Source organism: Peromyscus eremicus, chromosome 12 (assembly GCF_949786415.1).
Source record: "Peromyscus eremicus chromosome 12, PerEre_H2_v1, whole genome shotgun sequence".
Taxonomy (NCBI): Eukaryota; Metazoa; Chordata; class Mammalia; order Rodentia; family Cricetidae; genus Peromyscus; species Peromyscus eremicus.
This window is the reverse complement of record NC_081428.1, coordinates 39,241,093-39,269,021: the sequence shown is the minus strand read 5'-3', so window position 1 is coordinate 39,269,021 and position 27,929 is coordinate 39,241,093. Positions and strand designations below refer to the sequence as shown.

Sequence of the window (27,929 nt, the reverse complement as noted above, 5' to 3'; positions counted from 1 at the left end):
CTCGTTCAACACAGTAATTATAGACATGAGGTTTGGGCTGAAAGGCAGAATGCTGGGTTTCCCATTTAGACTGAGTCACATTAAAAGTATTTTTATTAGCATCCCTAAAAACCACAGCATACCTTCAGATGGTATTAATTGCAAATGTATATAAGCTTTTAAAAACCCTCTACCACGGTTTCTAACATACTGGAGACTAAAAATAGTGGACTAATAGGTTAAATTGCTGCTAGGAGTTCACTTCCAAGATTTGAAAGATTTATGTAAGTTTCATTTGAAGCCCAGGATCTGGAGCAATTAAAAGACCAGCAGGGAAAGACTGAAGAGCATGACATCTATTTAGACCTGTGTTCTAGATGTCCTCTAGACGCATGCATTTCCTTCCCATCTCCCAAGAGACTTATGTGTGTGTGCTGTTGAGGTGATGTGGCTATTGTAATAAACACCATTAGTGTCTACTGTTTGTAGAAAGGGAAAACAGAACAGGTCCCCAGGTTTCGACTTCACACATGTGTAACACATTCTTCACACAGCTCCTGTGCGTGGGGATAGTTGGCTGTACTTCACCTTGGTCCAGAAGAAATTAAAACAACTTTGAAAGTCACATAAATTAGGACTCTTAGTAAAATAAGCAAGAAATGAGTGTGTGGGTGAAAAATAGAGGCAGGAATGATGTTTTAAAAATGCACATCATAGACCTATACACTCAGTGTGGGTGGAGATAAACTTGGCACTGGTTTTCTAGGAATCTGAACAGAAAGGGAAACATGGTTACAGTGCAGCAGAGAGAAACACAGTTGCTAAAATAACCAGTCAGAACAGTTTTAGAAAGAAAAGCAGTCAGAGACTTTCTGTAGTGTTACAATAAAGAGACTATATCTGGTTTAATAAGCAACATCTAGCAACACAGTGATCACTGAGGGCCGCAGCTAATTCTTACAGTGGACTTCAATGTAGTCATTATAATGGAGTACTCTGCTAAAGCAACGTCTAATCAAATGTTTGAAAGTGGTCCAATTATTGTCAGATCTGCAGAAGTCTAAGATTTTTACCATAAGCACAAGAAAGCACACATTTGCTCACGGATGCTGGCGTGAGGCACAAGATTCCTGGGTCAAAGGCAAAGGCCAGTGTGTTACTCATAGCAACAACAGTAGCTTGAATAGTGTTTTCATCACATCTTGGATTTCCACTCTCTACAGAGCAACACAAATAAATATAGGTGATCGCTGTATGTGGCGTGGATAATATTACAGAACAGGAACAAATCGGGAGACGACCATGTATTCTGTTTGCTCTAGATGGATGTTACATTTATGATAACATAGTTCTGTCTTCCAAGGCTGTTGCAGTGCCCTCTTTTGAGGAGACAGCCTAAAACATCGGGAATGAGCCATAAGAGCTGTAGAAACAGGAGGGGCCTCGGAGAACTGGCTTAGCAGCTGCATTCCAGGTTGTATTCAAGTGTTCTCTGCAGTAATCCAGGACTAACTCTTAGAGAATTCTCGGGAATCTGTGAGTTGTGTTTCCTTTGACACGTGCTTCCCATGTCCCTATTGCATTCTTCTAGACAGCGAAGACAGTGATAATCAAGAAACAGGTGATCTAGATTTTCTTAAAAACAACCGTAATCAGGACATTTGTGTGCTTTTCAAATAGTTCTTCCTAAAGATTCTTTTGTCTTTTCCTAAAGATTCATAATCTTTCACAAATATTAGTGACAACGAATTCAGTAGTCTATCATCCCACAAGAGCTTGGAGTTTGGCATTTCTACATTTTCAAGAAAGACACTGGGCCTTAAAAAGTCATCCAAATAGTGGAGATGGAGAAACCTATTGGAGTCGCACAAATAATCCCAAAGCCATGTCCACTGTGCCCAAGGTCAGGTTCAATTTTTCCTTGTGAATAGCCTAAAACCTTCCTATGATTATGTGACCAAAGCCCTAAGGCTTATTCATGTGAGGAAGGATGTGTTCATCCTGTTTGTGTTGGGACTCTGAAGACAGAATATTTTCTAGTCACTGGGAGCTGAAACGTCCTGTGTGTGAGGTCCATTTCTTCAAGCCACGCCCTGTCCCTGGCCTGAGCTCTCACACTGTCCGTATGTCTGTTGAATGCCTGTTTGTCCTACTGGCTATGGCGGTGCAACCATCTTTTCCTGACAAAATCTTAGAGGCCGGTCTCCATTTCTCCGGTGTCCATTTGGTTCCAAACTGCAAACAATGACTTCTAATGTGGACTGGGCTTCGTCTGCTGGCCAAGCTGAGTCTGATCCCTGAATTCCATTACCTAAGTCAGCATCACACATACTGTTTGGAAGAACGAGTCCCCTTTACAGTATTTCTGCTAGGTTTGTTTCCTTAGGAATCTCTCGTTTCCTTTGACGCTGGCCTCCCTGGCGTAGCCTGGCGGTTATGGGCTATAGACCGCAGAGCCCGCGGGGACCGCTGGGTGAGCGTGAATTTCAGGTTTGAGGGAGCTGCCTGTTCAAGCAGAAAATCAGAGCCGAGAAACATGTTAAATACCCCAGCCCCTTCTGAAGCCGGTGCCAGGACATTGCTATGGTGAGGGCTCAGGCTGTCAGCCACAAATGACCTCAACCTGTGCCTCCTGTCACTGTGTTTGGAGGATGCCACTGTCTCTTTAGGCTTCCTTCTTTCTCTTGGAAAGCCACCCCACCGCACTTCCTTTGATTGATGCCATCCTACATCCCTCAGGCTGATTTTGGTTTAGTCATAGCAACTCCTGAGATAAGCTATTTTCAAAGAATTGGAATGAACATATACACACTCAAAGCATTGAGTGAACCCGGCCGTCCCAGCTTGTGACTGAGGCGACGTGGTGTAGCAGAACAGGACACACCCAAGGACTTTCCAGATAAACACAGCCATTGTGACTCTTCTTCATTAAGGACTTGGCTGCTGTCATTTATGACTGTTCGGCAACCGCTATTGTATATATGCTTTCTGTGTGCCAGACACTACGGTACATACAAAGATGCTGCTAGCGAGTTGATAAAACTGGTACTGCGTGCCCGTCTATGTGTTCGTGTGTATGTGCACTTGTGCATGGATAGGTTTGTGTCTCTCCGGTTACTCTCACCCTTATTTTTTGAGACAAGATTTCACTGACTCTAGAACTCACCCATTCAGTGAGACTGACTGCCCCGTAAGCTCCAGGGCTCCTCCTGTCTGTCTCCCCGTTGCTGGGATTACAGTTGCGTGCTGTGGTATTCGGCTTTTGCTGTGGGTGGTAGGATCTGAACCGAGGGCCTTATGCTTGAGTAGCAGACACTCTACTGATGGAGCCATGTCCCAGCCCTCATCTGTATTTTAGAATTTAAAGCTTAAGAAGGTAGACTAGAAGGCTCTGGCTACATGGTCTGCTTAAATGCCAGCATAACTTACTTGTTCCGTGACACTGAGTCTTTTCCTTCACCTCTATCAAAAATGAGAGTGGTCTCAATGCCTTCATCATACATGCGTCTGAAGAATGAATGCCTTAGCAATGTGTAAACTGATTAGATCAAGGTCAATCATGGAGCAAGCCCTGGAATATAAATAGTGTTGACAACATAGCAAAGAAGTTTGTTCAAAGCGATTAAGGGGGAATCTTCCAAAGCTTGTATGAATTACTATTTAGTAGACTCTGTTTGGTTAGAACACCTTTTCTTTCCATACCTCAGCTTTTCTTACTGTGAATATGGAGATTGATAACACCATAGCTCCTGCCTTGCCACCATGCCAGAGGTTGTTGTGGAGGCTAGCTCAGTGTGGGGATAAGGTAGTGTACTACCTCTCTGTCTCCACATCCACACCTATGGAATATGTGCGTATACCTATATGCACACACAATGTGTGTGTTTCTATGTGTGTATGCTTGTGTACACAGTGTACAACTGTATAGCTTAGGACTCTCTTTTGAAGCTTCTCATGTTAGACCTGCAGAATAGTTCAAAGTATATTTTCATGAATTTACTCCCATTCAGAAGGGAAAAATTGGATTGGTTTCCTGGCTAATTAAAAAGTTTCCTCCTTAATAAAATTCCATTTTATATTTCAATGTTTTGATGGGTTTAAGTATGCCTTTTTATTCTTTAAACTAGTTCATCAAATGTTTCAAAGTGGCCTGGGTAGAAGTTCTTTCCTGAGCAGAGTGGTCATAACTGGTCATAATTTCAATTCTTGTATCAGAGGGAACAGAGGAGGCCGACAGTTACAACGCTGCAGAGGGAAATGTGATGATATGTTTTTGCTGTTGTGCCTACTTTGTTTTTTTTTTTTTGAGTGTGTGGGAAAGGGTGTGATGTCATCCTGTCTCCACCCCCTGTGAGTAAGCCCACAGCGGAGCTCAGTGCAGCCGCCCGCCCGCCTGCCTCTGTCAGTGGAGGACGGTCCACTTAAATGCAGTTCCAGGCTTGCAAGGCACCCAGGAGCTTCACTCCCCGTGTGAGCAGGCAAATGCAACATGCTCTCCAGCCTGGGGTGTCTGCTTCTCTGTGGAAGTATTGCCCTTGCCCTGGGAAATGCACAGAAATTGCCCAAAGGCAAGTAGCTGGCATCTTTTGTCTTTTAAAAGTACGATTGAGAGTTGCTTGTTTTTAACTGTTGATATGAAATATGATCTGCTTTACAATATGGGGGAACTGAATTATTCTGCAGAAAGCCAAAGGCCAGGTGCGTAAAGGGGGTGATTTCAATGCTGTTTTCTCTTGGACCCCTGTTATTAACTTTGTTGGCAGCTCCTCCTGACTCTAATGGAGCATGGTCACACGAGCTGGAGTTCAATCTACAGTGTTTGTCTATCAAATCGGCTTATAAAAACGACTGTTGTAATTTGTTAGAGTTATTGAGTGCTTTCAGCCTCGTCCGCAGAGACGGTTAGCTAAAGCTTTGGGAAAAGCTTGTTCTGAGAGATGGACTCTTTTGCGTAAGTCTCAAGCATACCTGTGGTGTAGGGGCTGAAGGAGTGTCAGACCCAAGTAAAATCCTGAGCTAGCAGGAGTCAGGGCTCTCCAGTGGCCTTTGGAAGAAGGTTTGATTTGCTGGACAGGACACTCCCCCTTCTCCTGCCTAAACTGCTTATTTTAGTGTTGGTATTTTGTTTACAAAAGGCATCAAAAGAGAAGTAATTTTTCTAAATTTAGACCCCACAAGCAATCTTTGAAACCAATGAACAGTAAATCAGGAGGCTCTCGCCTCGTCCCGTCTGTGAACATAAACGCTGAGTACACTTTTGCTTCTTTGCTGAGACACTTCAGGTCTGTGGAGGCTTTTTACGGCTGCAGACTGCTGTAGTCAGCAGGATTATGAAAACCAGGCTGGAATTTACCGTTTAGTTCTGGTGGGTAGAACTAGAGGTGACACACGGGCACAGACTCAATCAAAGTCGAGTCCAAAAGAAAAGCTGGGGGTCAGAGTGGCCGAAAGGCCGAAAGGCCACGTCTGTGTCCTCTCCCTGGAGCTTCAGCTTAGGATCACCTTGTCTCAAATGCAGGGTCCTTTCTTTTGGTTGGTAAAGTGAAACTTGAATCTAGAATGTGAAGGCGGAAGCATTTGGCTAGTTAGAGTCTCACATGAGGATGAGAGCTGCAATTAATGGTGAAGAAAACCTCTGTTTTGAGCAAATGATTATGCAAAGAAAAAGAAATCAAGCACTGCTCGATTTTTCTTCTACCATGAGTTTGGTTCCTTGATCATAATAAAGTGTGACTTAATCCATAATTAATTGTTTACATTGATGTAACTTTTAACAGCATTGCCATTTTAGAGGAGCCTGTGGGTTTTGTTTTGTTTTGTTTTTTTGTTACTGTTTTTAGTAACAAAAACTGTACTTAAGAAGAGCATGGAATTTAAGAGCTAGACATTAATGACCACTGAACACAGTCCATCCCAGATCTTTGCATTTAAAGGCCATAAAACACTTACAGGTGTTTTTATGTTACTCCATATTTACTGTGTAGGGGTGATAAACAAGTTTGGACACTACATAGTTACTTCCAAGTGCCTTAGTTTTCTGGTCACAGCACTTGCTAGAGACCTCTAGGTACAAGTCGCCTCTGCTTGTAATGATAAAGCGTACATATTTGTCAGTAACTGGGACAAAACTTTTGTCAAGTGTATTGCCCATCAGTGCGTTTGCATCCAGGTTTCTTTGGTAATGTTTTAACAATCTGTAGTTTTGGTTACTATCAATGAAACATTAAATTATAATGATTATAAAATAAAATGATAAATTCCTTTGTTTTAATTTTCTTAAAAGGTTTTGAGGCCATTTCTTTAAGCTGGTCACCTTTGTTAAAATGTGTTCTGGAATGTCCTACGATAGTTGTGTGGGGGGGGGCAGATGTTTTCCTTCAATAACTTTGGGAGCTTTTCATGCTTGTTTTTTCTTGTGTGTGTGGGGTGGTCCCCACAATTGTTGTTACCATCCTGGATGATCTAAACATTTCTCAAGAAAAAAAAAAAGTCTAGCCTTTTAACCCATTGTTTACCAAACGCATTTGAATGATAGTCCCCTTTCTAGTCAAAGAGCTATCTGTGACAGATCCCTTTTGAAAAGGTGCTGGGATAACTTATTTCTTACTGCCTTAGAGTTTAAGACCATCTGTACTTAAGAAGAGCATGGAATTTAAGAGCTAGACATTAATGACCACTGAACACAGTCCATCCCAGATCTTTGCATTTAAAGGCCAGCAAAAATGCATGCAGGTTTGACTAGCAGGGTTATATTAATAGGGGTCATACTTCACTTTTGCTTTGTGAGGGTGCTCAAGCAGGGGGAAAAATCTTTCTGTTCAGAAAAGCAAGGCATTTTCATAAGTTTAAAAAATAGATGTGTTTAACTAGACAAACTAGTCCATCTTTTTTTCTCATTTTATTGAAGACTGATTAAAAACTCCATCACAGGTCAATATTTGGAAAATACTGGCTTAATATAAATGAACATACCCACAACAGGGGAGAATTAGTAACTCCACATTAATGGTGGAGCCAGGACCAAATATTAACGTTGCTTCCTGCCAGGTAAACAGGACCTCTGACTTATTTTAGGAATCAGGTCTGCAGCGTACATGGGAATGCTACCTCTCCCTTGAATCATACCCTTCCTCATAAGATAGAGGAAAATAGACTACAACACCCTTAAAATTACCTTGCAGCATATCCCAAGAGCATAACATCATTTTATATATGTACTATAAATAAACATATACGTTTACTTGGTTATTTGTAAGAACTCACTTGTTATATGTCATATGACTGTTTACATATCTAGACACATATCTTATTCTAAAAATAAGTTGTTAGAAAAATTTGTTTTAAAAGTTTAAACTTAAAGACTATTAATAATGTATCCTTCCTTATCTTTATACGTTGATGACTATATGCTTTGGCAATTTGTTGATTTGGATCTCGCATCCAAACTCTAAGAGTTGTGTGCAATAGCAAGTGAGATGGAATGTTCCTGATGGAGAGGTGATAAGATTGGCAAGTGCTGTTCCATATGGTAACATTGGGGATGGCATCCACTGCCTTGTGTCCTGACCATCCTTGGCCCACAGGACAGACCCAAAATATGAATGTAATCACGTGACTGTGGGATGTGGAGTCCTGGGCACATGGCAGAGGTAGTGAGCAACTGGCTCTTTGCCTTGAGTTCTTACTCAAAAGAGTAGGAATCCTTGGCAAGATAGATGTACACAGATGGCTGGAGAGATGTTTCAGCAATTAAGAACACATCCTACTTTTGCAGAGGGACCTGAGTTCAGTTCCCAGCACCTATAGGGAGCTGTTCACAACTGCTATATAAAAGCCCATGGCCCCAGCTTTAGAGGATTCAAAGCCTTCTTTTGGCCCCCATGGGTACCGGCACACATACTCATATCCATAAATAGATTTTCTCTCTCTCTTTGTCAATTAAAAATAAAATCATCTTTTAAAAAGAGTGGACAGATGACTCACAATCATGAGAACTATTAACTGCTACCTATTATTCTTATAGGTAGTATTTTGTGAGTGAGTAATGTGGTAATTTAGTGTTGCATATTTTGGTGCAGGAACTCTAAGCCCTTGTATGAAGCAGGTATCTTATTACTTTCATTGTATAGAGTATGAGATTATGCCTCCGGGTGTTTAAGTCATTTGCTTCAAGTCATTTATCCAGAGAAGTGAAAGTCCCTAGCCTTAACTTCAGCATAGTATTAGCTCCCTGATCCCTCTAAAGATACACTGATTTGTTCTAGTGAAAAGCTGTGTGCCGTGTGCAGACCATGGAGACTGGGGAGACAAAGCATGGCGCTTGTCTTCAGGTAGCTGACTGGTTAGTGGTGGTGATTGGATGGAAGAGGTAATTCCAGTGCAGTGAGATCTTCCTCCTTTTGCACAAAGCCCCTGAGCTTTGAGGACAGCTCAAAGGACTCAAATCAGACCAGAGAACTCAAGCATTCTAAGGACACCAAGGATGGGGCTGAGAGATAGGAGTATTTGGGGCAAGGAAGAGTTTGGCTGGGAGGTGATGGTACCTTCTTTCATAGTCTCCTGTGAACTTGCCAGCTACTCAGCTTGGGGCTAGCTCTTACTTTCCACAAAGCCCTTCTGAATAAAAGAATGTGTCACTCAAAAACCTTGGTCCATCTCTCTAAAGGACAGGTGATATTTGTGAGGAAGTGGGAAGATGAGAAGGTTAACACCCACTGGGTAGAGGGCTTGTTTTGTTTTATTTTTTATTTTTATTTTTTGTTTTCTAGACAGAAGTCTCTCTGTGTAGCCCTAGCTCTCCTGGAACTTGCTTTGTAGACTAGGCTGGCCTACTCGGAGATCCTTCTGCCTCAGCCTCCAGAGTGCTGGGATTAAAGGTGTGCTGCCTCCGCTGGCAAAGGGCTGATTTAACTAGAATAATGTATTTGTGCATTTCTGGGACAGTAATAAAGAGTACATAGGAAGAAATGATTCAACTGAAAAAAGGCTGTAGAAGCACAGGAAATTTATGTTAGTAGTTTTTATAGTTTTAAATATTTATAGTTCTAGTTCTAATGATTTCTTGATGTGTTTGTTTATTCAAGTACTAATCATTGAAATCTAGGTAAGACTGAATGAGACCAACTGTGCTTTAAAAACTGTATATTAGGAAGGATCAAATAATCAAATATAGTTCAGTTGAGGCTAAGTTTAGAAACCAATGTTTTAAATGAAAATTTGTTGATGTTGAGTATATGTTCATTAGTTATACATTCAATAGACTGCTTTGTTGAGCTATGAGATACAAAATATTAAGGAATTTTGGCTGTTTTTCTTCAAGTTAATGAGCCACAAGCAAATGTTTGATAATACAGTTCATCAATGCTATAGCAAAGAAGATGAAATGTTTCTATAGGTTAGTGGTTGACAAAAGGTTTGTCTAGGGTAGTGGTTCCCAACCTTCCTAATGCTGTGACCCTTTAATACAGTTCTTCATGCTGTGGTGACCCAAAATTATTTCTGTACTTCATAACTGTAGTTTTGCTACTATTATGAATCACAATGTAAATATCTGATATGCAGGATATCTGATATGTGACCCCTGTGAAAGAGTCGTTTGACCCCCAAAGGGGTTGTGACCCCAGGTTGAGAACCGCTGGTCTAAGGCAAATGTGGGCCAGCTAATGACGGGAAAGCCACTGAGGTCACATGACCTACCCAGTTGGTTCTAGATGGGTCGCCAGCCTCCAAAAGAATTGTTTTTGTTTGTTCTCTGATTGGCACTGATGAATGCAGGTGCAAAAGAAAGAGATGAACTTGATAAATCTTAAAATAAAGGAAAAATTAAGAAGTAAGATAATTTGAGAGATTACTAGCATAGTAAAAACAAAATCTTGTCTTTTAACAAGCATAATAAACTAAAATAAGTAGCTTCAGCTACAAAAGGAAAGTGCTAAGTATAAAACGGAAAACAATGGTTTAAGTACATAGATTTTATTAAAATAACATTAAATATATAACTAATTTTTTATGTTACCTAGCATGATGATTAATGCCGTGTTTATATAATTGATCCTCTCACCTATGAAATATTTTATTACCTTCAGTAGTATATTATCTGCTGCTGTGTAAAAGTTTCCATGAAATAGGCAGCTCAGAAAAATGGTTTTATTGTTGCAAAGTTTCTGGCTTGCTGGGAATTCTCATTCAAGGTCTTACATGAGGCTGCAGTGAAGGTTCTAGAACGGGGTTTTCCCCAAAAGCTCGGCTGGGAAGGATCTAGTCTAAGATCATATGGTAGAAAAAACTCGGCCCACGGAGGGCCACTGGTGTGAGGGTCTCACTGGCTTTTGGACAGAATCACCTCAGCCCCTGGCTGTATTGGCCTTTCTTCTGTGGCCATGTACCTAGAACGGTCTGCAGTCAGAATGTAAATCACAACCTTACGTAGCATAATTACAGAGGTAAACGCCTGAAATGTTTGCCGTGTGCTTTTGGTTAGAAGCAGCTCAGAGGTTGGAAGTAGTTACATTCCCCCAGGTTAACTTAAAATGAACTCACCATAAACGCACAAAAGGCTGTTTGGTGTCCCGACATCATACAGTGAAACTGTGAACACAAAGAACTTGACTCCAGGGAACACTCTGGGTTGAGCATGAACACTCCAGCAGCTTCCCACAGAATTCAGCCACTAGTGACAGATGCGTCACAGGCCAGGTGCCAGTTAGTGTCCCTCTATGGCTGGAGGGAATTTGGAGCAATCCTGGAGAACTCACGGAAGTGTCTTAGAAAAGCCAATGTCTCCAACGTGAACCTTACTTCCTGTTTGAAAGAGTCCAGTCGATGCCTGGATTCCCTGGTCTACGTGGAGAGACACAGGAAGCATATTTTCCCCAAGGAAAGGCCTCTTTGTGGATGCCACGTTTCTCAAAGGGGAGAACATAAGAAACCATGACCTTCTTCTTTAAAGATGAACAAATATTAAGCAGTCTACATTTACAGACTTGCTACACAGTCCCTGTAACAGGTTTCTGAGGTGTTTGTGGAGTGGCTTGGAGAGGAAACATAGGAATTACCATAAGATTAAGTTACATTTGTGTCTGGCAGAAGAATATGGACCGTATTGCTGGATGTCATGAAGAGAACTTGGATAAACTAAAGGACCTTTGTTCAGAGCCCTTTTATGTTAATAAAACAATTAATAAAAGTTAATAAAACATGCTCTTGGCACACAAAGCAAAATCTAGATTGCACAAAGAAAACATTTTTAGCAAGATACTGGAGCACTTAATATCAGAAAGTATGATGTTTAATAGTAAGAGGTCTGTGGACAGTTGAATGCTAACACACTGTGTGTGACTTTTCTCACCCTTTGTGTTTCTTGTGCTGGAGTGATTCATAGAAGGGACATGGCAGGTAAGGGTGGCCCCTGTGTCCCAGACTAAAGAGTCCCATGGACAGAAAGAGAGTCAGGAATCGTTCCCTAGCTCTTCATGGTTGCTTGCGTTTCCCACCCAAACCCTTCCATTGTTAGACTGCTGACATGTTCTCCACGGTTTTCCCGTCTTATAAAACCCTGGCATGCATTCCTAGTGGTTGGTATGGCACTTTCATATGCTTGGCACTAAGCTCAGATTTGAGGTCCTCTCAGCACATAAACAATGAAGTCCACTAATGTTTGTCCTGTGGAATTCTAAAAATGGAGGTAAAAGACGAGACACATTCATAACAGCTTGTTATCATTTTCCTGTCAAGGAATATACATCTGAGGCCCACCCAGTAAAAAACCAGGGCAAACACACTTATTCCAAGCATCTTCTAGTTGGATTAGAAATTAATTGTAGGGGACTGAAGGGATGGCTCAGAGGTTAAGAGCACTGACTGTTCTTCCAGAGGTCCTGAGTTCAATTCCCAGCAACCACATGGTGGCTCACAACCATCTGTAATGAGATCCAGTGCCCTCTTCTGGCATGTAGGCAAACACGCAGGCAAAATACTGTATATAATAAATAAACTAATCTTAAAAAAAAGAAATTAATTGTAGAGAGAACTGAGACTTAATTCATGCTTTTGCTGTGCAACAGCAACCCCGGCTATCCATGAGAAAAACTGAACATTTTCAACTATATAGGTAAGACTGTGCCGTCTACCCAGTTACTGTTTAATTAGTGTGGCTTGAGAGGTTTTACAAATAATTCTCGGGTGCTTTGGACATGACCGAGGACTACTGACCTCTAGCTTTTGCAAGACTGCCCGTGTAAGAGATTGTTAAGTTAAAAGTTTCAGGTAAATTATTTTATTGGTTAAGTGTTAATTTCTATAGATTTAAAAGAGATTTTTCTTTGCTGTTTTATTTCAGGGTTTTATAACATTGTTTGGGAAAAAAAAGTTCCTACATCCTTATTAGCCATATAAGAAAACTTGAGGCAAACTGTTTTTTTTTCCTTAGTGTGAACACCTAGGTGTGACTCTACATTCATAAATCTCATGTGGTGCCTCGTCAACCTTATGGATAAAACACATGATTCTGTCAGAAAAATCTCAGAAGTCAGGGCAGCGAAGCTGTGATCGTGTTCTTTCTGATTGAACGAATAAATTTGTTTTTATCACCTAGTTAATACTCTACAAATCATATTAGGATTAAAAGTATGAGTAATACATTTCCTGTTTCAGGGACTTTGACACTGGTTCTGTTTAAAACCGTTCTGCTGGAGCAGCAGAGATGCTCGGCAGTGAAGAGTTTTCACTGATCTCGCAGCATGCTTCTTTTCTTTTCCTGCACCTACATGGTGCTTCTCAACTCCCAGAAACTCTTGCTTGAGGAGATCTGACACCCTCCTTTGGCCTCCACAGGCTCCTGTACACCATGTGGAATACTAAATTCACTCAGGTGCACGCACATACACACATGTGCACACGTGCGCACGCGCACACACACACACACACACATACGCAACTAAATTAGTAAATACATCTTTAAAAAACTTGGTCACAAAACTCATATATTCTTATAGGAAGCTGTTGCTAATCCTAATTTGTGGGTCCTCGTGTGTGCTCAAATGTGTGTGTGTGTGTGTGTGTGTGTGTGTGTGTGTGACTGGATTATGTGTGTGGTATCTGCACGTGTGTGCAGGGGCATGCAGAGCCCAGGGGAAGGTGTTGGGTGTCCCTTGAGACAGGTCTCTCATTGACCCTGGGATTAGAGTTCTGGCCAGCAGATCTCAGTCATCCTCCTGTCCCCGTTTCAACTGGGGTGACAGGTGCTTGTACTCCATAATTGTTTTATTTTCATTAAGTAATTGACATTTCTATGGTTAATCCATCCTTAGCTCTGACATGTAGGTGAAAATGACTTCTTGTAGTGTGTTAAGAAATGCAAAGTACCCCACGGACCCAATCAATGTAAAATATGGAGTGAAGCCAGTGTGCAGTGCACCTCCCCGAGTGTGCAGTGCACCTCCCCGAGTGGGCAGTGTACCTCCCCAGTGTGCAGTGCACTTCCCCAGTGTGCAGTGTACCTCCCCTGAGTGTGCAACGTACCTCCCTGAGTGTGCAGCGTACCTCCCCAGTGTGCAGCGCACTTCCCCGAGTGTGCAGCGCACCTCCCTGAGTGTGCAGCATACCTCCCCAAGTGTGCAGTGTGCCTCCCCAGTGTACAGCGCACCTCCCTGAGTGTGCAGTGTACTTCCCTTCTCATCAGGCCAGGTTACATGAGTTAGCTTGTCTTTTAGATTGAGGATGAATTCTCTACCCATAGAATGCCTTATGATCTCAGACATCTTGCACATGCATGTGTCTGGGTCCCACACACAGTGGCAGATCTCCCCTCACCAGGGGAAGGAATCCTGCTAGGACCCCAGAGCTTTGCTTCCAAAGAGCTGCCAGGGTGGTTTCCAATATCCTTTCCCCTTAAATATCAACCTTTGATTTTCCCGTTTTGTTAGCTGATAAGAGATTTTCCCGGTACTCCAGGCTCCTGCTGAGCCTCCACTGTACACGCAGCATGTGGGGCTGGGCGAGGCTTCACAGCCCTCCCTTCTCTGAGAGCGGCGGAGCCTGCCCTTTAAGGAGGGGTTTGGAATGGCTGCCAAAGTCTCGCTGGCAGAAACTCTGGAATTCAGTCCTGTTCCAAATAGGCTGTCAGTGGTGTAGGACGGTCTCCTTCCAGTTTCCTGGATGGAGTCAAGCCATTCCTAGCCAGATTGTTCAGGAGAAAGCATCAGATGGCCTGAACATCAACCCCTGCATTCCTCTCCCGGTTTGTCTTCCCCAGACAGGCTGGTGACTGTGTTGTCACTAAAGTCTTCCCTAAACACTCATATTTCCACTGGCCTTACAATACTGTGCGTGCTGCTCCACTGAGGTTTAATCTGTAGTCCATTATGAACTGGAAGGATAAATGTTGAAAAGTAACAATATAGGTTTGTGGGTAAACAAACAGAAGTAAATAGGAGCCTATGCAAGTTAATCAATCCTCTTTGAATGTCAGATTTTCTCCCCACCTCTGAAAAGAGAGCATAAAAATGTCAGTTACTTTGCTTTTGCAAGTAAATTACATTAGGTGACGTTAATGAAAGGTTTGATAGTTGCTTTCTGTATATGGTCTGCATGTGTGGAGGTGTTTATGGAGGGAGTGCTAGAAGCTGGTATCAGGTGGCTTCCCCATGTTTTTCCGCCTTATTTATTTGAGACAGGGTCTCTCAGTGAACCTGATCTCACTGATTAGCAAAGCTGGCTGGCCAGTGAGCCCCGGGGATCCATCTATTTCTACTTTCCCGCACTGGTATTACACACATGTGCCATCATGCCAGGCCTTTACATGGGTGCTGAGGATCTGAACTCAGGTTCTCATGCTTGTCCACAGCAAGCACTTTACCAACCGAGTCCTCTCCTCAGCCCCTGATAGTTACATTCCTTTCCCCCCTTTGAGACAGGGACTTACTATGTAGCCTTGGATGGTCTGGAACTCATTATGTAGACCAACCATGGAGCTCTGCCTGCCTCAGCCTCCTGAGTGCTGGCTGGGATTAAAGGTGTGTAAACTCCACCATGTAGGAGTTTGATAGTTTCATTCTTAAGTTCAGTATGAAAGTTTTTTTTTCATAGCTGTGACTGAAATCTTTAAGAAAACAACTTTAGAGGGTTTCAGAGGGTTTATTCCATGGTTGCTCTGCCCCATGCGCTTGAATAGAACATCGTGGTGGTAGAAGTATGCATATGATGTCAGTTCTTCACCTGATTGCCAAGAGGAAGCCCAGAGAGGGATACAAGGAAAGAGCCAGAGACAAGATGCCCCCTGGAGTCTACCTCCAGTAACTACAACCTCCAGCTAGTTCCCACCTTCTCAAATTTCTGGAACCTCTCAAAAATACCATTCCCGGCCAGGGACCAAGGCCTGAACACACGGGCCTGCCAGCCAGGGACATTTCATATTCAAAGTAGGTAAGAGCCTTGTATTCAAAGTAGGTAAGAGCCTTGAAACCAGGTACCTTTTGGAAAACTTCACTCCCACCTTGGCAGAGGGAGAGTAACACAAAGGCCATGGCTTAGATCCTTCTTGAAAAGATGCTGATAGAAAAAAAAATCACTGGGCCTGTGGTATAGCAGCCCCGGAGCCAAGATCTGGGGAGTGGACCCAAGGCTCTGCAGAGGCTTTGAACCTAACTTTAGCCATCAGCTTCCCACTGTTTCCCTCATCCATGGTCCTTGGTTAGTTTTTATTTGCTCGTTTGTTTTCTCTCCTGCACATATGCATGGGATATAAGCCAGCATGTTGCCTGGCTTTCCCCTGGGATGCCTGCTACAGCTTATCTGTCTGAGGTACATGGTTGACTTGGCCAGAGCCTGATGAGTTACCTCATGGAATTTCTTTTCTGCCCACCCCTTTTTTTTTTTTTCCTGTTCCTTTTTCCCCTAAACCTTTGGCCTCCATCCTGGCCTGGCCTCTTTCTTTTCCCTCCTTTCCCTCCTCATCCATTGCTACAAGAGTCCTCAGCGCCTTGTCCGGGGCCTCCACTCCAGCCAGGGTCTCTCCTCACAGCTGATTTTCCACCCGTGTGCAATGCACCAAAAGCCATTTCTTTGGAAGACAATGCACACTCTGTCTTGTTGGGGGGGGGAGGCTGTTTCTGTGTCACGCTAAGAGCCCCAATAGGTTGAAAATCCTGTTTCTTGCTCATTCATCTTAGCCTCAGTGAGCTTGCAAAAACAACACATTGACATTCTCTGTGTCTGTCAGACAGCGTAAACCATAACTGTATCTTTACTTCATAGTACATTCTTAAGTGATAGTGAATCTAGATTAAGACATGATGCTCTGTGAAGAAGGAACAGTATATAGACATTATTAGTGCCGATTTGTAAAGTTTTTACAAGGTTTTCTGCTTGTTCTGCTGTAGTTGTTGTAGTTTAATGTTTTGAAAAACTTACAGAGGACTGTTAACGTTTTCTAGTTGCTCGATGGATTACACCTCAAGTTCAAATATCATGTTTCTCTTTATTTGACTTGCAACACATTTCACAAAATGGTGTTTCTCTGTAGAGTGTCCCCAGGAAATGTGATCCTCGCATTGGCAGCCAGACCACAGTTGTAGGTATTTGATTGCATTTCAACATACCAGCTTCCCTTTGTGATCTCCATCTCTGGCTCACAGTTTTCTTGGCCTGCACTCAACAGGTACTCTCCAAATTTTCCTCTTCCTTTGATTACAATGCCGGGTCCTTCTCTTCCTTCCCACTTTTGCAACTTTGAGTGCTTGTCTCTGGAGGATTGCCCATCACGTCTGCCATAGTACCTTCATAGAGTTCATTGGCTGGAAGCTTTGTATTAGTTACTTTTCTTGTTGTTGAGACAAAGATACCTGATGGAAGTACTTAACTGAGGAAGGGCTGATTTTGTCTCCTGGTCCCAGAAGGTACAGTCCATCTTCAAGGAGAAAGTATGGGAGTGTTCCCTGACAATCTAGGATGTGGCTGAGTCTTCATGAATCTCAGTGGATCAGGCAACAGAGAGCTTGGACCTGAAATGGTGAAGGATATAGCCCTGAAGTCCAGCCCTCTAGTGAATCACCTCCTTCAGCCAGACCCTACTTTCCAAAGTTTGCACAGCCTTTTCAGTTAGGGCGATCAGATGGGGACTAAGTGTTCAGACACATGAGCCTGTGCAAGACATTTTATATTTGAACCACTTTTTTTTTCAATCCTTAACCCATATTAAGAACAAATACATTAAAAAAAACCCATATAGTCATCCCTTCATGTTCTACTTCTAAACCATCAACTAATGGTAAATCTGATATATTTGAAAGACAAAGTACATTTGTACTAGTTTCAGCTTTTTTATTGCCACTATTCCCTAGAGCATGCAGTATAATCACTATATGGCAACAGTTGCATGCCATTAGGTATTATAAGTAATACAGGGATGTTTTAAAGTTTACAGAATGATATGAATAGATGATATATAAATGCTACACTATTTTATATTAGGATTTGTGTGTCCATGAATTTTGACATCTGTAAAAGGTCCTAGAACCAGTCCCCTGTGGATACAAAGAGATAACTATGTAAATTGGTTTTCTTGATCCAGATGAGTGTGCAATTGCACATGTCAATCTCATGCTAGGCTAGTCTGGTTTTCCTTATGATAAAAATAAGAAAGTCCAACAAACATTAAAATTTTGACCAACATATTGAGTGTGCTTTAGAATTTTTCCTTTAGTCTTTCACTGAAGAGAGTGATTTAAAAACAAAACATTGTTTAAAGAATAGCAACATCAATTTAAGTATTGACACTGGTACTGAATTATCAGAATGACTAATGCATTAGTTACTTTTTCAGTGACAACATATTTGGCAAAATCAAAATAAGGAAGGAAAGGTTTGTTTTGGCTTATGGCTTGAAACACATTCCATCATGGCAAGGAAGAAATGGTGGCAAGGATAGGTTGAACTGTGGCAACAGGAACATGGGTTGCTGGTCCCATGGTGTCCATAGTCAGGAAGCAGAAAGAGCCAAATGCTGGTGCTCTGCTGGCTTCCACATTTCTCTTCAGTCTGGGACTCTAGTCCATGGAGCGATGCTAACCATCCTCAGGATGGGTCTTCACCTCTTACAGCTCCCTGGAAATGCCCTCACAGACATGCTTGCTAGGTGATTTTAAATTCTGTCAACTTGACAATAAAAATTAACCATCATAGATAATAAAAAGATCATGAGTCACTTAGAGAAGTAATACTATGTCATACTACAAGTTAGCCAACCCTTTTTTTTCACATATTTTGGGCAAGAAATCCATTTTTATAGCTTGTCACCATGTCAGTGCTTTTCTGAATGTTTTCAGGCGCCCCTCTTAACTATTTATGAAAAACATGCATTTAGTTGTATAATCCCCTAGCCTTGTCAGCTGAATTATATTATATAACATTTCTCAGTCAGGCACTCCGTGTCCACATCTGTTTTCACATATGTCAGAAAACCAAGACAAGTATTTACTGTGGTGTTTACCAAAGTCATCACACTCCATGGCTCAAGTGTCCTGTGCAAGGGCTTTGTGGTGTCCCAGAAACATTCGTTTTAAACATTCCTTTTCATAGCCACAAAAGAAACCACAGACATGAGCACTAAATAAACTTCCTGTAAATTATGAAATGATTTAGAAGGCATTAAAAGATAAACATGGGCAGAGCAGAGACATGTTAGGGATGTTCTCTCCAGGGACCTTCCTGTTTTGTGAGTGTCTCATTAAAAACAGAAACCAAACTTCCACCAAAACCAGCAAAAAATATTGACCTCAGTGTGAGCCTACTCTCCAGTTTTTCTCTTACCTACTTTTCATTAATAATATTTGTATCCTACAAGCCCTCAAGGCTTGCTTGTGGAAGATGATTAGATGCAGTAAAAGAACATTATAAGGGGCTAAAGGGGGAGCTTAGTGGTTAAGAGTATGTAGTAGTTTTGCAGAAGACTTGAGCTCACTTCCCAAGCCATATCAAATGGCTCACATTCACCCATAACTCTAGCCCCAGAGGACTCTGACACCTTTAGTCCTAGGCATCTGCACACATATGCATAGCCTACACATATAATTAAAAATAAAATAAATCTTTTTAATTAAAAAAACCTCTATGATTTGTATTATATGCAAATGCAACTGTTTAACCTGTTTCACCCAGTCAGGTCAAATATCCCTAACCCCAAATCCAAAATCCAAAATGCTCCCAAACCTAACGGTTTTATTCTACCAATATGGATGCCATAAGTGAAAAATTCTGCACCTAATTTCAAGTGATAGGTCCCAGTTAAAATGCAGGTGTACTAGAAGTATGGCATAAATGTCACCTGAAGCTTCAGTTTATAAGGTATATATGAAATGTATATGAAATTTATGTTAGACTTTGGTTCCCTCCTCAAGATGTCTCATTAAGTGTGTATAAATATTCCTCCAACCAAAAACAAATTCAATAAATTGAAAACACATTTTTGTCCCTAACATTTCAGATAAAGCATGCTCACAGTATGTTGAGGATAATTAACTCAATCCCATGTGCACAATAAAGCCTAAGGCATGACTACATCCAAACTCTTTGTAACGTGTAGCTAGAAGTTTCTTCAGTCCTGCCTGGGCTCTGTGACCCTGCAGTTCTGAAGCTGCTCAGACCAAAGTAAACACACAGAGGCTTGTATTAATTAAAACTGCTTGGTCATTAGCTTAGGCCTACCACTGACTAGCTCTTACACTTAAACCCATTTTTGTTAATCTATATGTTGCCACATGTTCTGTGGCTTTATCTATGTGCCATTACATGCTGCTCCGTGGACAGCAGGCTGGTGTCTACTGACTCAGTCGTCTTCTTCCCAGAATTCTTCTTGTCTGCTTATCGCGCCTATACTTCCTGCCTGGCTACTGGCCAATCAGCATTTTATTTATCAACCAATCAGAGCAACGCATTCACAGCAAACAGAACATCACACAGCAATGAAGTACATGTAACTGCTTCCATAAAGATGGGGTCTATAGATTAACTACATGTGACATCTTAAAGGTCTCAAGGAGGATCTGGTGTGGTCTCAGTTATACAGATAGTGCAAAGGTCACTAGGCTATTATTAACCACCTCCTCTCCAAGTCCTCTGGATGGAAAACAGGTTATACATCTCTCCTTTTGAAGAGGTAACCCTGTGTGTTTAACATTCCGGATTCTCCTTGTGTTTATCTGTGAGCTCATGTACTTCTGTTCTTCCTATACTAAGTGCCTATGGGTAGCTGGAATTAGCCATGTGCTGAGGGATAACACCAACCTTTAGCTATAATCAGGGTTAAACACTGGGGTACAAATTTGAAAGACAGTGGTTTCTGTGAACTTAGCTAACTTCATGTAGCTCTCTGGATTTGGAGAACCTGTACATCCTGCTGTTTTGTGATACCCTTCTATAGGAGTTCAGCTTGAGACATTGAGAATTCCTGGATCTTATATAAAAATTGCTGGCTGCATTTTTATTTGTAACAATTTTGCCACTGTTATCTGGAGTCCTAGGCAACTATTACTTAATGTAACTTTTACTTAATATAACCTTGTTTGGTGGTGAATAATGTTTCAAACTTGAACTAAAAGGTTCTGGTGACATCACGAACTATTACTGGAAGCCACTGTACTTGTGTATAGATGTTAGAGTTACTCTCTAATATTAGCAAATGTGTGTCAACTGCAGCCCAAACCCAAGGACACCCATTATAAAACATGGACCAGTTACTTCACTAGGTCAACAAAGAGAAATGAAGTTGTCAAATTAAAGATGAATTTAATACTTACATGTTTTCTGTCATTTTGACCTTCATAGATTGTTAGCTAATATTGGAATTTGCCTATTACATTTGTGTTTGAGAGTGAGCTGAAAGCATGGCATGTAGCTTAAAGTTTCTTTCCTTTGCTGAGGAGATCCATAAAATTCTTGAAACTGTGTGTACAGTGGTGAACTTGGGGCTCTGTACATTTTGTTATTGCTTCTCAAAAAGTCTAAAAAACCAATGCAAACTAAGAACTGATTTTTATGTGGAGTATTAGGATGGGTCCCTGACCTTAAAGAGTTCCACATTCAACAGTCAAGCATGGGTGGAGGAGGAGATTGTGGGTCTCACCCCTTGCTGTTAGCTATTTGCTACTGATAGATTCAGGGAGAGGGAGAGTCATTGCCTTCAGTTGTATAGTCAGTGGTGACCCCACTGGACATCAAAGGGTAGTTGCAATCCATTGCTCATACAGATGGCCCTGGTTAAGCTAAATAGATTACAAAACCAAACTGAAAGTCATTAATTTGGGTAGGGACTAGTGGGGAGGAGGTGGGTTGATAGGGATGAGAGTAATCAGAATGCATTATATTCATATATATATAAACATGTATATGAACATTCACACATATATCCTTACCTATGGGTAAAAGATATGTAGAAATAAATTTGGAGGAGAATATTTAGAACAATTACCTTTTCCAAGACGACAAAATACTAAGCATAACTGCTACTCAAGGAGTGAGTTGGAAAAATACACAAGTATCCCTCTTTTAAAATCCATAGAAAAAATATGATAGTTTAGAGAGGCTTAAAGACTGTATCTTCTGATGCTTTCATAAATGGTCTGTCCTGTATCCCAGAGGCCACATCAGGATGGGCCTGAGGCCAAGGGTGTGAATCTGCATTGGTTCTGCTAACATTTGAGAGAGTCAACCTGTGCCCAAGATAGCTTACAGAGAGCCAGATCTAGGATCCACCCTTTAGTTGATCTGTACCCCCTAATACCCTTTGAGGAACAAATATGTCTCCAAAGGATAGATGTGATTCAGGCCCATCTCTCATTTCCTTGACCTTAGCTTTGACTCCATGGTCAAGTTCATTCTCCATGTAATTTTATTTCCAGGATAGGTGCTGAAAATTTCTTAGCTCTTATAAAAGTCACTTTATAAACATAATACGAAGACTACAGATACAATAAAGAAAACCGAGGAGTTCAGGGGATAGCTCATTCAGTAATGTTCTTGCCTTCCAAGCATGAAGACTTGAGCTCAATCTTCATGACCCATGTAAAACAGATGACAATCAGGGTATGTGTTTGTAATCTTAGTGCTGGCGCAGTAGAGATAGGTGGATTCCTGGGTCTTCCTGACCAGTCAGCCTCGCCTACTTAATGAGCTCTAGGCCAGTGAGAAACCCTTCAAGCAAACCAAACCAGCTGAACAACCAGCAACGACAACAATAAAACACAAGGTGGATGGCTCCTGAGGAATGAGATTCTGACCTTTATATATGTGCGTGCTTACCCTTCCTCTCCACACGTGTATCCATACACACATAAACATGCACACACACTCATACACACACAGATGAAAATTAGACACTGTCTCAGTGCAGTTTATATCCTAGTAGAAGGCTGACAAAATATATAGGCTAATGCAATGCTATCAAACTACATCTGAAGAATAAATAAACTAAACTGGGTGCGAAGAAAAAAGGGGCATACTTTGTGTGGGAGAGTTGAAAAGCTTTGCCATTCTGTAATTTTTTAATGACATTTCCACAAAGACTTTGTTTTTAAAAAAGCTTCACCGAGAATATATATGAGCTAGTGAACAAAGTTTTCTGACTCTAAACTAGACTACATAGTAACTATGAATAGGATTTGGAAGACATAGGAAGCATGTCTGTCAATCAGGGCTCTCTCAGAACAGTGCATATGTCCTAATCCTCTACCCACAGCAGGCTTTGTTAATGAATGTCGTTATTGCTTAAGACATCTACAACTGATTCTTTCAAAAAGACTACTTCATAAAATGGTTACAAAGAAGTATCACATTCTTGGCAGTTAATAAGACCTTAACAAAGCAAAGACCTAGTTAATAAAGTTGAGTAGGCAGTTTCTATGCAAAACAAAATCTTAGTCTGGAGCCCAGGGTGTCTTTTACACAAATGTGTGTAGCATCCAGGGAATTTGAAGGCCTCATGTGGCCTTTGGCTTTTGCTCTGATTCAGGGTGTCTTGGATTTGACCTTCCCCAAGGGTCTTATCAGAGTTGCCAAGGAAGGGCTGTGTTAGTAGTGAAAACAGCTCATTTCCTATCGCTCCTTTATCCACTTTCAATAAACAGACTTAATTAAGCAAGCAAAATAGTCAGGCTTTGAAACAGACTCTGTGAAGAATGCCCTGGACAAAGAAAACAGTTGGATAGAGCAAAGGCTTTGAGTCCTATCTCAAAGCTCCGTCCCCCTAGGCAGGTACCACTAGAAAAATTGTAACTGTGATGAGGCCAACTGTTGTATAATCCTTTTCTGTCCCCTTCATTCCAGCAGGCTTATCTTTTTGAAGGCTGCTAGATCCTCCTCTGTCTCCAACCCTTCCCCTGTAATGTCTCCTAAATCTTGGAGCTTTAACTTTGATTGTGTTATCTAAAGTCGAATTTCCTATAACAAAATAGGAAAGGCCTTCAAATGATAGAAACTTTGTATTTACATTTATATGTAAACACTTCAGCTTTTTCAATATCCTTATTTTTTCCAAGACAAGGTAAGTATAACAGCGTTTTAAATGAAATTTCTACATAGTGATACTATTACATGGAATTCTTAAGTAATCTTCAGATTAGAAGATTAAAAATGACTAACATCTTACGTAACAGGTGAATGTCTTTGCCTAGCCTGTGTCTAAATGACTTACCTGTGGTGTTCTAGCAAGCCAAGCTCCCCAAGAGCACCTTGGTCAGATTGGGCTATTCAAACTAGGGCTGTCATCCCATGCTGCACTCTGCAGCTAAACATTCTTCAGTTGGGTGTTTCTCTCAGGGAAGTAGTGAATGCTCAGGTTGCTCATTATTGTGAAAAATAAATGAAAAATGTGACTTACTTCTTCCAAACATTACACAAATGGTTAAAGGTGTCTTGTTTCCTATTTGTCTGCCTGACTGCTTCTTCCAATCTGAACACATTCTTAGCTTGTCGCAGTTAATCAAGATGTAAAACACTTGTATGCCCCCAGAGTATTCCATTGTGTGCTGTGGTCAGTAATTATTCTACACCAAGCCCCTTAGGAAGCACTGCTCTTCCAGAAATATGTAGTAAGTAGCCCTTTTAATCTATATTTTCCTTCTTAGTAGAACTTTTTTTTTTTTCTTAGTAGAACTTTTAATATGCTCATGTAGTCATAGGCTTTTTTAGTTGAGTAGAGTTTCCTTACATATCTGTAGCACAGTGTGCTTACCTCACCCATGATGGATAGATATTTGGGATGTTTCTTGCTTTAAGCAAAAATCAATAAAAGGTCTCTAAATATTTGCTTGTGAGTGTGTGTGCCAAGAAATATTTTCATTTTTCTTGGCTAAATAACAATGGTAGGGAGTGTTTTTTTTGTCATGTATTAAGTAAATGTTCAACCTTAAAGGACATGCCATACTTCCCCCAAGTGGCTGTAGCAGTTTTTAAATAGAAAAAGAAGAAATCTCAATTGAGAAAATGCCTCTAAGAAACCTGGCCGTAGAGCATTTTCTTAATTAGTGACTGATGGGGGAGGGCCCAGCCCATTATGGGTGGGACCATCCCTGGGCTGGCTTGTGGTCCCGGGTTCTATACAAAACGCAGGCTGAGCAAGCCAGGAGAAGAAAGCCAGTAAACAGTACTCCTCTGTGGCCGTTCCTGGCTCCATATTCCTGCCATGTTTGAGTTCCTGCCCTGACTTCCCTCAGCAATGGACTGTTACCTGGAAGTGTAAGCTGAAATAAACCCTTTCCTGTTGTATGATATTTTGTTTGTGTTCTGACAAAGCTTGCCTGGAGATCAGAGGGCAGAGCTAGTCACTAGTTAACCACAGAGGACAGGCAGTGATGGCTCATGGCTTTAATTCCAGCCTTTGGGAGGAGGAAGCAGGAAGATCAGGAGTTCAAGGCCACCCTGGACTACAGAGATTGAACCAGTCTAAAAGAGAAACAGCTGGGTGGTGGTGGCTCACACCTTTGATCCCCGCACTTGGGATCTTATGCCTTTGATCCTGGCACTAGGGAGGTGGAGACAGGAATATAAGGCAGGTAGAGACAGTATCTGCCCAATTTGACAGAGTTAAGTCTCTAATGGCTTGCTGCTCTGCTTCTCTGATCTTTCAACTTTCACCCTAATATCTGACTCTAGGTTTTTATTGTTAAGACTAATTAGGATCTCTATTCACTTTCCTTTCCTCCCATCAAAACAACAACAACAAAACAAAAAACAAAAAAGAAGGGAATCCGTGGCTGTTATGTAGAACTGAATTGTATTGCAAAATAAAATAAAAAAAAGAAGAAAAGTATAAAGAGTCTAGTTGTTCTAGACATTTTCCAGAAATTTATAGTGTCAACATTTTCATTTTTATTCTTTTATTTGTTTTTTTAATCTTGTAATAGGAAAGAATCACATTAGTTTTTAATCTATACCTCTGTTGCTTAGAGAGTTGCTACCCATTTATTAAGCATCTTTTTTTAAACATAAAGACACTTGGTTTAGAAGGTAAATGTCAAGTTAAGTTGCTGAAACCCACATTGATTTCTTATCAGATGAGATGAAATATGGAGACTGACTGTATTTGCTGGCAGGAGGCAACTTCAGTGAAGTTATGTCTTATCTCTTTTGCTTGTAGCTTGTATTCATGCATCATCATGACCCAGACTTCCACAACATGAATGCAGTGGTCTTATAGCTTTTTCTTTTTTGGTTTCAAGATTCAATTTACGCCTGTATTATTTTCTTTTTTAAAAATTCATTCATTTATTTATTTATTTATTTATTTACTTTACATCCTGGCCTCAGTTTCCCCTTTCTCCTCTCCTCCCAGCCCTTCCCTCCATCCTCCCTTCTGTTCCCACCCTCCAATCCACTCCTCTGTTTCCGTTTAGGAAAGGGCCGGTCTCCCATGAATATTAACAAAACACGGCATAACAAGTTGCAGAAAGACTAAGCATCTCCCCCAGTATTGAGGCTGGGCAAGGTGACCAGTATGAGGAGTAGGGTCCTAAAGGCCTGTAAAAGAGTTGGAGACAGACCCAGTTCCCCTTGTTAGGAGCCCCAAAAGAGGACCAAGCTACACAACTGTAACATATGTGCAGAGTGCCTAGGTCAGTCCCATGCAGGTTGATTGTGAACCCAGGTTAGTTGACTTTGTGGGTTTTCTTGTGGTGTCCTTGACCCCTCTGGCTCCTACAATCCTTTCTCCCCCTCTTCTGCAGGATTCCCCAAGCTCTGCCTAGTGTTTGGCTGTGGGTCTGCATCTATTTCCATCAGTTTCTGGATGATGCGTCTGTGATAATAATTGGGCTAGGCACCAATCTGGTCACAGGAGATGTAGGCCTGCCTGCTTTAAACACTTTGAAAGATAATGCTTAATTAATGACAATAATGTTAGTTAAATACAGACAACCTATATTATACAGAAAAGTGAGCCTTCTCCATGTCCATAGTGTGACTGGAAAAGGAGGCAGGAGGCAAAGTGATCACTGGACTTGGGAAAGGACACCTCTGTGGTGGTATTCTCCCCCCTCCCCCCTAGCTGGGTGTGTGACCCTATAGCAATTTATGTATGCATCTTGGTCTTGTGAATTGTGGAACATAATTCTGTTGGTCCTCATTTTAGGGAGTAGTTATGGTCTACAAAGTTGCTGTAAAACCAACTTGTTGAATATTGAACCCTTCTTTCTAGGTGAAACAGCTTCCTATCAGCCTCTGGTAGTATTTTCATCAGTAGACTAGTGTACAATCCAGCTTTATAAGTATTTCTCTTCAAAGACACCTTACTGAGTATACGTTGTTGCTTCATTAATGTTATATTTTTGGCTGATAGATTGTTGCTCGTGCCCAAAGTTTATCTAACTTCACTTTGTTTTATCAGTGGAGATAGTAGACAGCCCAACAGTACTATACTCATCGATCATTTAAAACCACAACAAAGGCAAACAAATTGAGGCAGTATGGCCCTAAGCTCATAATAAAGATACTTGCTTACAGTATAAGGGTTGAAGCAAAGAGGCAGAGCCTTGCCTCATTCAGCATCAGCTGGGGAGAGGAGCACTGAATGGCTCCAATCTTTCACTGATTTGTCCCTTCCACAGAGAACTGTGAAAGTACATTCAGTACATATTTGGATGTTACACATTCATTTTAGAAAGTAGAAACCTTCACAAACATTTAATCTGCTAGTAGTGAGGATTCACTCTATCTGCCACATCTGTCTACAGGGTGGGTCATGCATGTTAGCAATGCCAAATTTACGAGATGATTCTGGTATTATATAGCATGAACACCTTTTTCTATTTAAGAGCTGAGACATCTGACCACTCATTAAGAGAGAAAGAAATTTCAGTATTTAATATTGAACCTCTAGGACCCTAAGCATATGAGGGAAAAGAGAAAGCCTAATAGAAGTGTTTGTTTTTTTTTAAATGTGCGTTAACATAATGATAGCATCAAGATAAAGAACCTTGACTTGGGAAAAGAATAACTCTTTGTTTGATTCTTTAATGTGGTTCAGGGCTTGTTAGAACACAGTTGTTTTGTGCACATTTGTAGATTACTGTAGGGCCATTTGTAACCAGGTGGTTATCTATCATTTCTCTTCTTGACTTAGAGAGTACTTTTAGATCTTAAAAGTGCTTGATAAATATTTGCAGTCACTGGCTTATTTGTAGACTTCTTTCAGCCAAGATAGAGTTTGTTTATATATAAACATATATATTTGTTTATATATAAATATAGTATTTGTATATATATATATATATATATATATATATATATATATATATATATATATATATATATATTTGCTTCTGCTTCTCAGTTTCAAGGAACTTTCACCTCCTTATCACTTTACTTTTCATAGCGCAAGTTTTATTTTTCAGCTACAATGTGGGTGTTTTAATGACAATGGCCTTAGACTTAGGGAAATTCTCCATACATCAGCTCATTGTGCTATG

General features: G+C 41.0%; 1 protein-coding gene across 2 annotated transcripts in view; it reads left to right on the top strand.

The window, feature by feature from the left end:
- The first annotated feature begins 4,382 nt into the window (after positions 1-4,382).
- Abi3bp (ABI family member 3 binding protein) overlaps positions 4,383-27,929 on the top strand; it is a 204,124-nt gene continuing 180,577 nt past the window's right edge. For both annotated transcript variants that reach the window (XM_059277441.1, XM_059277442.1), the window contains exon 1: positions 4,383-4,547. In XM_059277441.1, the coding sequence (XP_059133424.1) occupies positions 4,469-4,547 (79 nt within the window). In that variant the 5' untranslated portion in view covers positions 4,383-4,468. The remainder of the gene's footprint in view (positions 4,548-27,929) is intronic.